We start from the raw sequence: 16,584 nt of genomic DNA on the forward strand, positions 1-16,584 counted from the left end.
TTACAGCCACCAAAAGTCACATTTACTTTAGTTATAATCTTTCTCTTTTTCATCAAACAACAGAGATATTGTTGCAAAGTTTATCTTATATACAGATGATACTGCTCTATTTGTAGTCCACACTCATTTCCACGCTGATTGCCCTTCTTACCTCTGAATAATACCATAAACACGGTTGACAGAATACCAATAATTTACGGAGTAGCACTAAGCAGTCCATTCAAGGTCTGTTGATGAAGCTGCAGCAGTCTGAGGATCGTGGTAAAGGTAATGTTATGAGGGTGGGTGTTATTTTTTTCCGTCTTTGCTCTGATGCTCCCACGGCACAGGATCATTTTCCTCTGTGTTCGATCCTGTCTCCCTCTCGTGCCAGAACTGCTCCACATCGGGCAAGACAATCCCATCTTTGAGGCTCACCCTGTCTACTTCTTTCCCTCCTCCTCCTCCGAGTCCTCCACTTTGCTCTGGCTGGGGTTGAGCGTCTCTGTTGGGACCCTGGCTGGGGCTTGATCGAAGGCTCCTCTCCCCCCTCAGCTGGCCTGAGGTCTCTGGTCTGGGGCAAGGCGACTGGAGGGTGGTAGGGTTGTGAGGTCCAGGCTTTGGCTTTGGTGGAGGTTGTTTGCGCAGGGTGAGGCGCCTCCACAGCCCCCTGTAACCCTCTCTGAACTCCTCGGAGAGGGAGAGGACGATGAGAGGGTTCACCAGCGACAGAGAGAAGGTGAGCAGCTGTGCGGAGAGGGTTAGAAGAAGGGGAGGAGAAGAGATGAGAGGCTGAGCTCCCTCAATTTCTTTCTCTGCTATATGACGCTCCCAAACCCACACCACCCACTGAGGAAGCCAGAGAATAGCCATAGCCACCGTCAGGCTGAATAACATCAAGGTGAGCTTCCTGGATCTGATCTGTGTACGCAGATTCTGAGTCTTGCTGGAGCGGCGCTGGCACTGGCCGTAAGCCTTCCAGAAGTACATCAGGGCAAAGCTGAGAGGTGCACAGTACACCCCCAGGGGGTATGCTTTGACGTACACAGTCATGAAATCCCGGGCTTCAGGGGGAACCATCAGCACACACACCACCCCACGGATCTCCCTCTGCAGCGTAGCAAACAGCCAGTGAGGGATGGTGACAGAGCAGGCGGACAGCCAGATGAAGAAGAGCACCACCAGGATGGAGCCCAGATGAACGCTCACCTGCTTGGTGGGATTGGATACGTATCGGTAGCAAGCTTTGGCCATGACTGCCACTGTGAAGCTCTTTGCAGCCATGCAGGACTGGAGGAACCAGTCCGCTGTCTTGCACACCACCCAACCCAGATTCCAACTGGCCTTGGAGTAAGCAGCAGCCCTGAAAGGCATGGTAAACGCCAGCACCAGCCCGTCAGCAAACATCAGGTTGAAGATGAGGGAGTTGATGAGAGACAGTTTGCCCTTATGTGCATTGGAGAACAAGATGACCATCGCAGTGAGATTACAAGCAACACCCAAGACACAGATGACTCCCAGGATAGCCGGCAGTAAGACCCTCAGCTCCCCGGGGTCCAGGTGTTGGAACGAGCCCCGATCACTGAATGACCACTTGTCTATGGAGCTGTTCGTTACAGTCGCATTGTTCCCACTCAGCTTATCCATCGTCTTCAGAAAGATGGTAATCTGATATGACAACGAAAGATGCTAAAAGTCAAAGGCAGTCAGTAGATGAGAAAAGGTTTTGGGGTTCTTCGCAGTTGGAAGATGAGAAAAGGTTCCAAAAAATTGAAGAAGTCTAAAGCCACGTTTGGCAAAATATGCTATGTCAATTTCCACTTTGAATCTAAACCTGTTATAATAATCGTATCAGAGAATGTATTGATTGACAATCAGTAATCACAGCGGAGCTCCTGTCTGTCTCCGGATTTATCCTGAGACACAATGATGCAGCTCCTGCGGCTGGTTATAAAGATGCTGTTTGATTGACAGCTGTCCCCAGCTGACAAAATGTGCGTAGACCACAGCCTCATGGGACCAATTAGAAAATCTCTGCATAATGTGCACAGTACGACATGTGAATGTATTGGATTTCTAATTTCTTTGCTTTACTGTTAAAGATTTCAGTGTGTGTTACAAACATAACAGGAAATGTAACGTTTGAAGCATCCATCAGCAATCCAGATGGATGTTGTCATTTGAATACTGAATGAGTTTTTTGAGTGGGTCAGCAACCTTCATTTGAAAGCTGGTTTTCTTCTCTTTAAATGATAAATGAGCATAATGAATAAACATGAATAATCAGAAGAAATTAGAAGGATTGCGACAGTTGTTAGTAATTTGAAATCAACCACCAACTGTTTCCAGCTAATGAAAGTCATGTTTCCTACCTTCTGTGCAACAGCCAGACCGCCTTTGCTCGTCTTCCTCTTTGTCCACATGAGGGCGCCCTCACACCATAAGCAGCCATGAACATAGTCAGGACTTGATGTATATTTACCTGAGTCAACACCGTTAACAGAGGACGTCCAACAATGCAGGATTTGAACTTGCACATCTTTATTCTTTTTTATTCAAAGAAAGTCCAGTAAGCATAAAGACTGCATGGTAATTAATTGCATTTCAATACATTCTGAGCTATAAAAGTTTTTTTTTGTTTGTTTCAATTAGAAGTGTCACAAAGGAGGTTGTCAAGAAGACATTACTATTTAAAGGAATCACACTTAATAATTCCCTGATTTCACAGAGTTCATTTAGACCTTTGACTGTTTTCCTTTATGAGAGCTGGCTCATAACACAAATCCGAGACAAGTGAGGGTCTCCAAACGGATCAGAGAGCCCAGTGCTAACCTGCTACTGTTTCACGTCACCCCCCTTCAGCTAGAGGAGGAACGTGGACAGGCACCGCAGCAATCTCAAATCAAACAACTGGCTCCTTTTGGAGAAAGCAAGTAATGTTTTGCATAGTGCCTCAGATGATCTGTAGATGTTCAAATAACTATGTGCAGGCTATCAGTTTCACCAGGTTCAGATCCAACGCATGCAAAAACAAGGTCAAGAGCTAGGCTAGCATTATGTTTTTACCAAGAAATCTCGAGTTGACTGTCAATAATATTTGACGTGAAAAGTTTCGGCATCTACAGATCATTTTCAGTACTATCCAAAAAGACTTGGTGAGCGATACAGTTTTTTTTTTCAGCAGGAATTTTGCAAAAAAATTTTTATTGTGGCTTTGTCGTGTCTCTTGCAAACTGATGACATCTGACTGACTGCTATGTGATAAGAGCAACAATTACTTTGTACACATCACAGCATCCTCCCCTGAACTCACAAGCATGTAGCCGGTGCTTTAACGTAATCATGACTACATTTGCCTCAAGCACTTTTTCCACTTGGGACCTCAGTGGAGCTTTATTTGTTTTTGTTTATAGAGAGAGAAAGAGAGGAAAAAAACAAAAAAAAAGAAAAATTCCTAAGTTAACATTTCATTTGAAACATTCACACTCCTGCCTTGTACTCAGTCCCCCCCCCGCCCCACCCCCCACGCCCACTACATCAAACCCCGACATACCAAAAGAAGGCACCACAGCTTCTAAACAGACTCACTGACCGAGAGAAGGACGCAATAAAACAACAGCATTAAATAAAACCATTGACACAGCCTGGAAGGGCTTCATTCACATTACAGACTACAGCAGTCTCAGCAGGGAGACGCGCAATTGGTGCTAGAAAGACTGACCGTGTTGTGTTACAGGCAGAGAGCAACTCTCAGTTTCTGGGGTCAGAGATTAACAGTCTCTTCCTCTTGTGTAGGAATTTTGCAGCAGGTTGCACTGTCCGAAACTTTGATCACATGCACCGTAGCATGACTGGACTGAAAGAGAGGGGGCACTGTTGCTACATGACAGTGAACCACCACCACCACCATGTAAGCTCGGTTTCTGTCTCATGTGCTCTATTTTATGTTGAGTGCACCCACATCAGCCCCTTTCTTCGGGGTCCAGAGGGCTGCTACATCACGTTATTCATGCAGCAATCCTCCTGTTGCATAAATGCAAAAGACTCTCTTCTTCAGGTGTCCGCGTGGCTAAATAAATTAAATTAGAAGTCAAATTGAAGAATGAAAGTCCATTCTTGATTTCAAGGAATCTTTATTCCTCAAGTTGTATCCAGGTTGTATCAGTTTCCCGCTTCCCAAAATTCATACGGTCCACTTTCCCACTTCGGTCACTGGATACTCGATTCTGCACTTCCACAGCCGAGCGGCAAAATTCAAGACCAGCAGCAACAAGACACAGGGAGAGGAGGAGAAGGATGTAGATGAGGGCTCCATCTCTCTCCTTCTCCAACCCTCACATGTGTGGGGGCCAAGGGTCAGCAGGGGGCAGATGCCCCTTTAGTTGACCTTGTCTTGAAAGATGTAGAGGTTGTTGGTGGCAGCTACAGCGATGATGTTCTCATGTGGGTGCCATGTGGTGTGAAGGATCTTCTTGCTGAAGTCTAAGCTGTCTACACTGATCTCATCCTTACGCCGTTTCCCACCTACACACACCTGGAGGACAGGAGGAGGGATAAAGAGGCATTAAGATACGATATTAAAGCATATATTAACACTGATTTCAATGATGTTAAAGAAGTTTTAATTTATTGTTTTTGGCCACTTGGGGGTAGCAGACATATTTTCAGCATAAAGTAGACTTGGATAGTTAGCAAACAGTGGCCTGTTTACACATCCATGAGACACCGAGCAACCTTAGCGTTCATTTAGAATCATGTGTCTGGCCACCCAGCGGTTCAGTGTGGTATTTGCTCTTCTTTCATATGTGTGTTGGTCTCCACTAACCCCGCTAAAAATATGTGGCTCTTTAGCAGCTACACGCTTCACCACGCTCACCAGCGTGTTGATAAAGTCATCTGTCAAAGATAACTTGTTGCCATTTCCTGAGTGGGTCTCCCTCTGTGTGTGTGTGTGTGTGTGTGTGTGTGTCTGTGTCTGTCTGTGTGTGTGAGAGTGTGATTGTGCTATTGGAGACAGGTGTGCTAGAGTCAGAGCAGAACCTCACCAGCAGCAAACACTTCCATAATCAAGGCCTCTATAAATACTCAGCCCTGCGACTTTGACTCTTCCACACTGTGGACTCTGCTACCTGTCAGTGCTGCCATGCTGCGAGACAGTTTTCCACCAGTTTTGCTATTCAGCATTAAGTTCTTGTTGCCTGTTTCCCCATTATCATCCTGTTCTCTGTCTCTGTTGCAGTCCTATTTTTTTCTGTCTCTGTCTCTTGTCCCCTGTCTGGTCAGCCCTGCTTCTCTGCCCTGGAAACCTTGCACTGCTCAGCCTCTCTCAGATCTCTTTCCAGATCTGCTACCCTGGCCACTAACTGCCCCAGCCTCAGTCTCAGTTCCTGGTTCTCAGCCAGCAGCTCCAGCTTCCCATAGCCTGCTCCCCATCTTCCCTGTACCTTGCCATAAATCTTTTGCCTTATTCCTGTCTCCCTGTCTGTGTCTGCACCTGGGTTCCCCTCTTCTGTAGCCCCATGTAACACAATGTGTTGAGAAAAGAATGAAGTCAAAAGAACAAAAGAAACCAAATATCTAAGGTTGATCAGCAAAGTGTTTAGTCTGCTCAACAGTCCCAAACCTAGATATTCAGTTTACTGTCACAGAACACAAAGAAAATCAGCAAATATTCACATTTTAGAAGGTAAACCACTGAATTTCTGGCATATTACTGATCTAGGTTGTTTCTCTTCTATATTTGAAGACATTTCAGCATTTATCCAAGCTATGTCTTTAGTTGTTCTGACTGGTAGGGAGTCTCAGTTATTATGACAAAGCAAATCCAGTTGTCTGCGAATTGATATAGGTTAACTTGGATCGATGGGAATTACTGTACCTTGCGAGGCTTGAGAATGGCTCTGGGTTTGCTGTTTTCTCTGGATGCTTCCAGTGTGACGTCACGTTTGGTGTTTCGGTCAAACATCCGGAAGAAATTGTTATAGGAGCCGGTCATTATGACACTAAGGAGGAACAAAGAAGAGTGGAGGGTTATTGAGATACCTGTATGGATGGATGGATGGAGGGAGGGAGGGATAAGAGGTCTCACCTGTCTGATCCATTCCAGACACACTCAAACTTGTCAAAGATGCAGTCATTCTCATACAGAGAACAAAGTTTGCCCCGTAAATAATCGTGAACCTGAAAACAAAAACAGACAAAAGGTGATCTAAACCCGTTGGTGGATTGTGATCGTACTTTTCAAGCATCTAAAGTTTGCCACATTGCCTTTCAGTGGTCAACCACACAGCTCTAAGCTGCACTGCCATATGCTCTACTTTCAGTAATCCCTTCAGACCTCGTGACCTACGCTAAGATGTTAGGTAGCAGGTGGAGGCGGCGCTGGAATTGGATAGAGAATCCCTTGAGCCCAGATGATGGCCTTATCAATCATGACCTGCCCTAAGATGACTCCCTCCTGATCAGACAGTGTGGATCTGACCCCAGTGACCACACAGTGGGAGGTTTTGCCCTTCAGGTTGCATCAGCACCGACACTATCTGTCTTCTCTTACAGAAATTTGGCTCAATAAGCCCTCCTGGGGGTAATCGCTAAGGATGACACAGTGACAGTGAAACAGGATTATGTTGAGTGATTAGTCTGAAATCAATAAATTTTGATTTGATTTTTTTTTTTTTTTTTTTTTTTTAATTTACTAACTTCACCAGCTGAGAGTTATCTTTGGAGGTTTTCTAGCTGTCTAACAGACAGCACAAACAGACAAAATAAACACAAAGAAACTGTACCTGGTACGTCTCTAGTGGTTTGTTCTCCATTTGAAGGTCCCACACCTTGACAGTGAGGTAGTCCCTTGTCATCAGATAGCGCCCGTTGTGGCTGAACTTCACATCTGAGATGGATGAGATGATTTCAGAGAAAAAGGAGCGAGTGGAGGGATCCTCTGGCTCCTCAAAGTCTAAGACAGAAAAAAGAAAGCAAAGAGGAGTTATCTTCTGACAGAGAAAACACATTGTTACGCCATAGGAGGTCGCTGCTTAAAAGAGATGTTGTTCCTTCTGCAAGTCTTTTAATCATTCAAAGCGAGAAAACACAAAGCAGATTTTGTTTGGGTGGTGGGGGCCGTCATTAGCGAACAATAACAGCCACAACAATGCCTGGATGTGGGGTTTGCTGCAGCAGCTGCATCCCTTCACAGGATTATTTCTGTGTGTTTAGGGAGACAGTCGTGGGTCAGCATGCTGGGTAAATATTGGTTATGATTCATATTGATTTTGGCAGCTGCTGATCTGTGTGCAGGCCAGCACGCTGGGGATAAGAGCCAGGCATTCCATCGTTAGCTGTCAAGTTATTGTTCCTCCTCCTCTTTTCCTCCCACCCTTGCTCCCCTCGCTCCTCTCCATCTCTCCATCCCTCCCAAAATGCCCCCCACCGTCCTCCTCCTTCCCATCCTCTCCCTCTCCCTCCTCCTCCTCCTCCTTAGCTGAGGCCTGGAGAATAGCTCTGTGATGTGTCAATGGGGAGTCTAACAAGGGATGTTGCGTGAGAGATGAAAAAATGGGGGGATGAGGAAGGGATAAGAAAAACAAATCAATGTCAAAGTCCTGGGCCCATTTGAGCCCCACTGGATTTGTGTGTGTGTCAGTGAATGAGTGTTTGTGTATAAGTGGGTGTGTGCAGTGTGTGAATGTATATATGCATCCCTTCCCTCCCACTCCAGGGGTGTATAATAGGGTCCCTGGGGAGTCAGCAGGGGGGCTCTTTGGCCCCTCGCTCTCTGTCCTGGGGCTCAGCGCTTTGGCAATGCTCTCTTATCCCTCCATCCATCCCTCATTCATCCATCCATCCTCGCTCTAACGCTGATTGATATCAGCTGCTTCCCAGATTTATAGGCACGGGAGGGGATACAGTATGATTGTATGTTTTAGTTGTTTATGTAGGAGGCACAGGAAGGTTTGTGTGTGTGCGCATGTCAAGGAAAGGAGGATCCATGTGTGTGTGGGAGGGGGGGCATTATACATCGCTCTGAGCCATACATGCTCATGCAGTGAGACAGTAGGTCGGTATTAACAGACCTGTCCCGAGGCTAACGAGAGCACCTGCCTTTTGTGTGTGTGTCTCTGTGTGTGTGTGGTGTGTGTGTGTGCACTGCAAGCACCTGTCAAGGAATGGCAAATACATGTCATCAAACAGAGAGCAGCTGTGAACACCACAACTTGAAATTTCATCCTTAAATTTCCAAATCCAATTCTTATTTAACCCTGAAATGCTCATGAAATTCAACAGGCCACGTTAGAGCACGGTCCAGTGAACGCATCAATATGTCTGAGGAAATGACTGACATTATCGAACAACAAGGTGTGTCCGTGAGGGACTAATGCGATTGCTCTTAAGCCATTGATTTTCCAGTGAAAATGTCAATGTATTCATTATTCATTCAACCAAAGTGTATGCATGTGATGTTAAGCTTCTGTGAAGGCCATTCATTGTTTGAAAGAGAGGGAGACACACACACACACACACACACACACACACACACACACACTGATTTATTGATGGGTTATCAATCCTGGCATATTGAGCAGGGGGAAGGCAGCATGTCACTGCAACACAAAGGTGGTGCTGAAGCACAAAAATCGAGTGTGGATTTGTAACGTTGGTCCTACCATGTTGTATGTGTGTGTGTCTCTGTGTTTTCACAGTTCTTTCATTCTTTGTTTTGGCATAAGTTTACAGTTTTACATGAACCTGCGTCATTCTCTCCTGTTTACACCCCCCTGTTTTATTTAAAGCTGATCATAACAGTGAAAATACTGCCAAGCTACTGTTGAGGACACCAAGATCATGTCCTTAAGGCTGTTTCAGGGAATTTTGGAGGCTTTTATGGCCTGAAATAGGAGTTTTAATTCCACAGTTACACACAGTGAGTTTCTTACAACCACCTCTAATGTTTTACAGACTTAATAGCTAAAGGAAATCAAATAAATGGATTCAGTATTTCAGCTCAGTTCAGCACAATGTAACCATTTATCCCCACGCAGGGAATTTTATGCAGAAGCCTGCACGAGAGAGAAGGCTCTGAGGCAACATTAAGATGACAGAGTGGGGACATCAAATTCACAACGAAACTGAGAAAACACTTTTTTTGGAGCTAGTAAAAAAAAAAGAATTGGAGGGTTTTGCTTGAGGCCCTGCAACCACCATTAACAATAAACATAATGAAGTGCCACTGAATAAAAATAATAGCTAACATAATAGAATAAAAGGCCTCAAATTAATCTGTAAAGAGTGTTTTACAAGATTTGATAGGCTTATTTCCCTTCCTCTTTAACTCTTTATCGCTTTTCCCTTTGTGGTCCGTATTGATACTCACATTTGCAGTGCTTGTCGCAGAGTGCGGCCTGTCTCATGTCACAGAGGCGTATTGAGCCCTTGCTGCTGCTGTAGGCAAAGGTGTGACACTGCTGGGGATGAAACTCTGCTGAGGTGATCACTTCCGTCAGCTCCTCCATGTTGGCCGGTTTAATGTCAACAATGTCTGAGAGACGGACACTAAGGAAAAATGCAGACCTTTAGACAGCTATTGTGGACCATTATGAGTCCCTCAGTGGACAGCAAACACAAAACTCAGATCAATCACAACTTTTTAGCTTCTAAACATGGAAAAGACGCAGATAAGAGGATACTGAAGCTGCGGTCGGTGATCTCCAGGTTCCACAGGTTCACCCTGAGGTCGTCAGTGGAGATGAATGTCTGAAGGTCAGAGTTGACAGAGATGGAGTTGATGTGGTAGGTGTGGGCATTGCTGAATACACGCCTGGCTGTAGCCTCTACCATCAAGTCCATGGGCTGCAGCACCGGCACCTATTGGTGAAGACAGATCAAATAAAAAAAGGAAATGTAAAGACCCACAGAAAAATATGCAAGAAAAAAAGCCTCATCCTGAAAGCTTTGACTGATTATTATATAATCTACTTTGAAGCTGGTTTCCTAAAGGTCTTCTTAGATATTTATCTGTGCATGTGTGGCTGTGCACTCACATGTGTGCTTAGATATACAACCTGTGTGTGTGTGTGCGTGTGTGTGTGTGTGCGTGTGTGTGTCTTAGAGCCACAACCAGATGACTCCAGGGATTCATATGACATTTACTCCACAAATCTTAATGAAACAGAGACAGCGACTGAGAGGCTCCGGGGCTGTTTGATGAGCTGGTTCAATCAGACTGTGAATATCTGTTTGCTACATGGCTACTGAGTGATCCTCCCACCCCTCCTTTCTCTCTCTCTCTCTGTCTCTCTCTCTGTCTCTCTCTCTCTCTCATTTAAGTGCTGAAGAAGTCACTCCTGTTCTCTTGTTTGTGTGTGTGAGGGAAAGAGAGAAAGCAAAGAAGGTGGAAAGAGAGATGGCCCAAGGGCATCGCTAAGCCCTGCTGAGGAATGATAACTGAACTCCGCAGAATTAAGACGAGATCTCGCCCTCTCTCTCGCCCTCTCTCTCTCTCTCTCTCACACACACACACACACACACACACACACACACACACACACACACACACACACACACACACACACACACACACACACACATACACAAACATACACAGTTGCACAGTGCTGCTCGGGCTTCAAAGACACCCAGCACCAGTCTGCATGCAGCCCCCCGTTGGCCAGATAAAACCCAGACAAAGAGAGAAGGGAGGGGAGGGAGCGAGGAGAACAAATCGACTGCTTCTTCCCTTTTTCTCTCGTCCATTGCTGGCACGGACAGAGAGACATGGCAGCCCAGCAGGCTGCTGTATCTCCATGGGTGTCACTTCATTTCCATGTCTTTCACTGGCTGTCCAGAGAGACATGGACCGTATTAACCCATAACCCCCAAACACTGACAGTTACACTGCTCAGCTTGCCCCTGAACCTTCGCAACAACCTAATAGATCCTCCTCTATTATAGTATGTAAAACAGAATATTTTAAATAAATATGTTCCTCCTTGATAAAATGACTTATACTCTTAGAAATCTGTCTGCGATACAAAACTTAACCTTTTCTCCTTTTAAAGCAGCACATGACAACTAAACTCGGAAAATACACATTTTATAAATATTTTATGTTTTAATGAGACAGTGAATGATGAACCCATTTTTGTTTGATTTTTTTTTTTACCAACATTTTGGACGAATATTTCTGAGTTCCTCTCTCTGCTCCTCTGCTTCCTCGCCCTGCACAGATTTCTAGCCTCTAAACAGGATTGCCACAGTCCCGGCCTGTCCTCCAGGTTGCTATGATCCCCTGGCCAGCCAGACAAAGAGGGACAGACACGCTGAACCCAGCACTAATCTACTATGGCAGACACACACTCACACACACACACACACACACACACACACACATAGTGTCCTATGTGCCTGCCTGCTTTGTGTGAAAATTAAAGTGGTAGTGGTAGAGTGATAAGAACGAGAGACGGAGAGAGAGGATGATCCTTTCATGGTCTTCACCTCAGCGCACATATCGATCACTCATTCTCACTTTCTTCCGCCAGTCTCCAAAAGACAAACGTGCTGGATGGTGTCAGACTGTCATTTATCAGCTCTGAAACTGAGCATATGATATTCAGCAGGTATTTAAACGAGAAACTGTATTGACTGTGAGAGATATATAACACTATGTGTTGCTAAGACGTTCACGCAGGATTAAAGGCTCACATAGGGTAATGACTGAATGCTGAATGTTGGTTCAATCAGCTTATCTGCACTGTTCTTATTTAGACTTCAGGGTACTCACTGTGCAGACTGAGGGCCTGTGTTACAGAACGGTTTTGATGTGTCACAACAGTTAAAGTATACACGTATACAGTATACACGCTGTTTCCCTCTGTTTTCTGTCTTTATTGCTAAGCTAAGCAAAGCTAACCGTATTTCTCTAAAATGTCAAGCTATTCCCTTAAATACCATGTGCTTGGTTTGGCGGACAGTAAGCTTTTATTGGAACTGTGCTCTTTCAGTATGATTCATAAGATGAAAGACAGATAATATACAGACACTTTTAAAGATAAAGCATATTTCACAAAATGTGAAATTATTTAGATTATTCTTTTCTATTACATTTACGAGATCACTGAATGATAGTTTTCTATTGTATGTCATAGATTTAAAAAAAATCAAGATGTCAAAAGAATAAAATGGAAACTTAAATTCAGTGTCAGCAATGGGCCCGTAACGACTTTTACAGCAGTATAATTCATGGTGCATTTTGAGACTGAAAATGAGCCGCTCTTATTAAACATTTACAGAATTATACTACATTTATAGAATAATACTTCACAATCACAGTCTTATGAGTTTCCATTTTTTTATCCTTTCTCTCTAAAAGACTCCTGAAAAAGGTCTTCGAGGCTGTAACTGAAAAGGTTTTGTTTTTGTTTCCAGTCAAGATTAATCTGGCATTTTCTGATGTTTTCCCTGTCGTCAGATCATAACCTGCAATTTGACTCCAAGGCAAACAGTAAAATTTTAACACACCAGCACAGACGAGGCACAGAGCCGTTTGCCAGAGTGCATGTGACGTCGCAGGTGGTGTTAGACCTGACAGTTTTGCGTGACCTCTACTTACCCGTAGCGAGGTGATGGTCGACGGGTCTCTGATCCGTCCGTCCTCATCCTTCAGGTTGTAGCCCTCCGGACGCTTGTCTCTCTCACTGATCTTCCACAGCTTCACCGTCTTGTCTGGGATGGATACATCACACAAACACACACAGACACACAGAAACACAAAATACAGTTAGATCATGGCCCACTACAGTGATTCTCACATACAAGATGGATGCGGGGGGTTGGGCAGCCAATCTGGCATGTAGCTGGGCAGGAGCCAGTGAGGATGATGAATGGCGGCTCCTGTGTAGATTCTGATGTTACTGATATCAATCTACAAGTCGACTACATTTCCCTGCAGCATTATACGCTTCCCCCTGAAAAAGCCATCTGGGCGTTTTTCAATTCTGGATCACATGAACACCAGTTACACCCCAGCTTCTCGGTCTAGTGAAGGGGATGGCGGCAGCAGTCAGGTTGTTGCTTTTGTTTTTTTGTTTTTTTTTCTCTTTGAATTACCACAGTGAATATTGGTGTCAGAGCAGCGAGGCCATCACCACAGGACCCTCCACCATCTGCTCCAGCCAGCAATAGCACTTCTGCAGCAGCCATGCATGAAACCCACAATCTGCAAGATGTCTCTCTGCTGATGTCTGTGTGTGCGGTTCAGCTAGCGTGCATGTATGGTGTGTGGTGGCACACGTTTTGATGTGTGTGTGTCTGTGTGTGTGTGTGTGTGTGTGTGTGTGTTCCTTCTGTGGCAGCCATGCATGACATCCTCAATCTGAAACGCTTCTGCTGGCGGCACTTGCTCAGTCAAATGAAACACCAATACCGAGAAACCAGAATACCAGAAATTGGCAAAAAGAAAATTTTATGTGATATTAATAACACCTCCTTTTATATCTGCTGTACATCTGGCCATTCTGCAAAGTGAGAAATGAATCATGCCTTTAGCTGACACTTTTAGTGACTAACAACAACACTACACCCACATTTAGACTCTCTGTCATGATAGATTGATGCTTCCTTTGACCATTTTGCGACCTGTGTAGCTCCTACAGTAACGGGGTCACTTTAGCTAAGTGACTGACCATTGGTGGACAGCAGGAAGTAGGCGGCGTTCTGCTGAGGAAGCCATTTGATCTTGTTGATCTTCTCCTCAATCTCCAAACTCTTCAGGTAGTCAAACTCCGGCTCGTGGCTCTGGAATGTGCTGTAAACATTATACTCCCCTCGACGCTGGGGCTGGCTCTTACTCTGAGTGAGGGGGAGGTGAAGGACAAACAGTTAAGAGGCTGACACGTCTGCTGTTAATTTCAGAAGATTCTGAAGTCTGAGTACAGGAAACTCTAAAACCACAACTTTCCCACTTTCCCAAAATCTCAAACTATTCCTTCAACAAGATTTCAAAATCATTCCATTCCATTTTAATCTGCAATCCCCTTAATTTGTTTATTTTTGTAATTTTTACAAGATTGCATTTAGATTTTTATTTGCTTATTCTAGTGATTTCAGTTAAATGCCACATTTTGTACATTCAAACTCAATGATGCTGTGTTTTTATGGCATCTCCATCACGTGCATGTGAAATGTAAAATTCTACATTGGTTTGTAATTCAGCATGAAATATTAGGTATCAATGGAAACCTTGGGAGTTCAACTGGAATTCAGAATATAGGTGGTTTTAAACAATGGTTCTCCGTGTAATATGAGTTTATAATGATGGTCCAACCAAAGCCTACTTGGTGGTTCAAGAGGTTTTTATTTTTTGTGGTTTTAAGAAATTTACACCACTTTGCCTGATAGTTATTTAAAAGCAAACAGAGCAATTTTAATGTTCAAGGCTGTCAAATGCTTTCAGCAGAAGGGCAGTGTAATTAGCGTTGCATTGTTGGCATTTCCTACCTCCTGCTCCCTCTGGAAGACAACCACTCTTCCTCCTTTATCCCCGGTGGCCAACAGCTCCCCCGATGAGTTAAACTCCACCGTTGAGATAATGTCAGCTGCAACACAATAAGCGGGGCAGAGAGGGGGGAGAAAATGTCAGTGTGGACGTGCACAAAGCTGTCAAGGTATAAGTCAGACAAAAAGAAAGACCTTTCAGTGAGATCTGGTACAGGGACTTCTAGAAAACACATCAGGGGAGGAAGGGGAATCTCGTGATAAACCCACAGCAGTCTCTCCAGCACAGATACCCTAGTTTGGTGAAATATGGGTTAGGACAAACCACTGGATGAGTCACTGCATGATATCAACTAAATCAGCTCCTTGTCTTATTGAAGTGAGCCAGTCTGTGTCATTTAATTGCACTCCTGTGTTTTAAAGGACGCTTCCACCACACTAATAATGTCATTCATCTACCCGTGACTCTCCTGCTCCTTCAGTAAAAAAAGCAAAACAAAAAACACAGTCATAAACCTTTAAACCATGCACCTCTTTGTCACTGCAACAGGATAGCAAAAAAAAAAAAAAAACAGTAATAAGATATAACTGCTTCATTTATTCTGCATCACCAACATTTCTCAGTGTCTCTACATAGCTACAGTTCCACCAAAAAGTAAATAACAGACACCTACCCTTAAGGTAGCTTTTCCTCTCCTCCTCAAAGACATACATCTGCCTGGATTTAGGAGAGGCTAATGGTGACTGTAATTATTATACAGCCCCGGGCTAAAAGGGCATAGCATAATGTCTGTCTCACACACACATACACACATACACACACACACACACCACAGCAGAGGCTAGCCCTCTGTTTAACAGTGACAATAATATTAGACAGAGATAGAGACAGAGAGAGAGAGCAAGCTTGTTGTTTTGTACCCCCCACGCCCTCTGTGGACCTGCTACTGGCGGAGCGCTGAACAGGAGAGGGGAATGTTGCTATGGAGACTGTTTCCATCTCTAGCGGCAGTCGGAAGGGTGTATATGTGTGTGTGTGTGTGTGTGTGTGTGTGTGTGTGTGTGTGTGTGTGTGTGTGTGTGTGTGTGTGTGTGTGTGCGTGTGTGTGCCAATAGCTCTCAGACTTAGTTGCTGATGCTAGCTGTAATTCAGCAGACAGAGAGAGTGCTGCAATAGAGTGAAAACCTGCCACTGCATCTGGGGGAGAGTGTGCAGTTAAATGCAGCACACAACTTCAGACAATAGAGTCCCTGTAGGCTGGCCCATCTCTTCACATAAAGCTGCTGTGCATGGTGGAAATGACTAAGCGTCATGCCGTCATGTGTGTGTCTGTGAGTGTGTGTGTGCGTGTATGTGTGTGTGTGTGTGTGTGTGTGTGTGTGTGTCTTCCCCTTGTTTCGTTTAATTGTTGAAGAGAAAGCCACATTCAGAGATGGGACCAGAGGGATTCTTGTGGCCATGTGTTGATATTGGCGTGAGGTGGGGGGCCAATCCTAATCATATCTGAATCTAGAAACTAATAACATTTCACAGACAAGACACACACTGACCTAATTACAGGCCTGGACTGGACTACAGAACCCCACTGACACACCATATTGTTGTTGCATACACCCTCACACACACACGCATTAAAAAACACACACTACAGTTATCTGTCTTTCTATATCTGCATGTATCAGTCCTGTGAATGCACAGAGATGTGCATGTGCTAACCCCCCAACACACACACACATATGTAGACACACACAGCACACAATAGTGTCTTCCCCAGCACCATTGAGCCAAAGCCACTGGTGTGTATCGAATGGAATCGGCTTAGCAGTCAGCATTCTTGAATCAAAGCCTGTCTCTTTCTCTCTCTTTTTCTTTTTGTCCTTCATACTCCCCTCTTTTTTCCCCATCTCTCCCACTCCCTCTCTCCTTCCCTCATCATCAACACATTAGGTCACTGAGGAGAAACAGTAATTGATGGATGCCGTTTAACGAGTTTACACACGGATACATCCTTCAATCATTGCAGTGAATGGAGAACCAGTGAGCTGAAACTCCAAGTAACGTGATGGACCGTTTCCCTAAATGAGTTTTTCCTCATGCAAATGTATTCAAACCAGACA

The 16,584-nt window shown here is 44.6% G+C and overlaps 2 protein-coding genes across 3 annotated transcripts in view; both read right to left on the reverse strand.

Annotated features, from left to right (window-relative positions):
- Window positions 1–288: 288 nt before the first annotated feature.
- Window positions 289–1,626, reverse strand: gpr151 (G protein-coupled receptor 151). Its single transcript, XM_041048560.1, has one exon. It carries the CDS (start codon window positions 1,624–1,626, stop codon window positions 289–291), a length of 1,338 nt encoding a protein of 445 aa, XP_040904494.1.
- Window positions 1,627–3,512: 1,886 nt separating this feature from the next.
- ppp2r2ba (protein phosphatase 2, regulatory subunit B, beta a) overlaps window positions 3,513–16,584 on the reverse strand; it is a 39,723-nt gene continuing 26,651 nt past the window's right edge. For both annotated transcript variants that reach the window (XM_041048435.1, XM_041048436.1), the window contains exons 2-10: window positions 14,470–14,567; window positions 13,656–13,821; window positions 12,584–12,696; window positions 9,663–9,840; window positions 9,350–9,514; window positions 6,765–6,934; window positions 6,068–6,159; window positions 5,858–5,981; window positions 3,513–4,513 (exon numbers count right to left, since the gene is read on the reverse strand). In XM_041048435.1, the coding sequence (XP_040904369.1) occupies window positions 4,358–4,513; window positions 5,858–5,981; window positions 6,068–6,159; window positions 6,765–6,934; window positions 9,350–9,514; window positions 9,663–9,840; window positions 12,584–12,696; window positions 13,656–13,821; window positions 14,470–14,567 (1,262 nt within the window). In that variant the 3' untranslated portion in view covers window positions 3,513–4,357. The remainder of the gene's footprint in view (window positions 4,514–5,857; window positions 5,982–6,067; window positions 6,160–6,764; window positions 6,935–9,349; window positions 9,515–9,662; window positions 9,841–12,583; window positions 12,697–13,655; window positions 13,822–14,469; window positions 14,568–16,584) is intronic.

The sequence above is a fragment of the Toxotes jaculatrix genome, chromosome 10 (genome assembly GCF_017976425.1).
Source record: "Toxotes jaculatrix isolate fToxJac2 chromosome 10, fToxJac2.pri, whole genome shotgun sequence".
NCBI lineage: Eukaryota > Metazoa > Chordata > Actinopteri > Toxotidae > Toxotes > Toxotes jaculatrix.

Excerpts from the sequence above, each read along its gene's own strand:
- gpr151 (XM_041048560.1), bottom strand. The coding sequence starts at position 1,626 with ATGGATAAGCTGAGTGGGAACAATGCGACTGTAACGAACAGCTCCATA.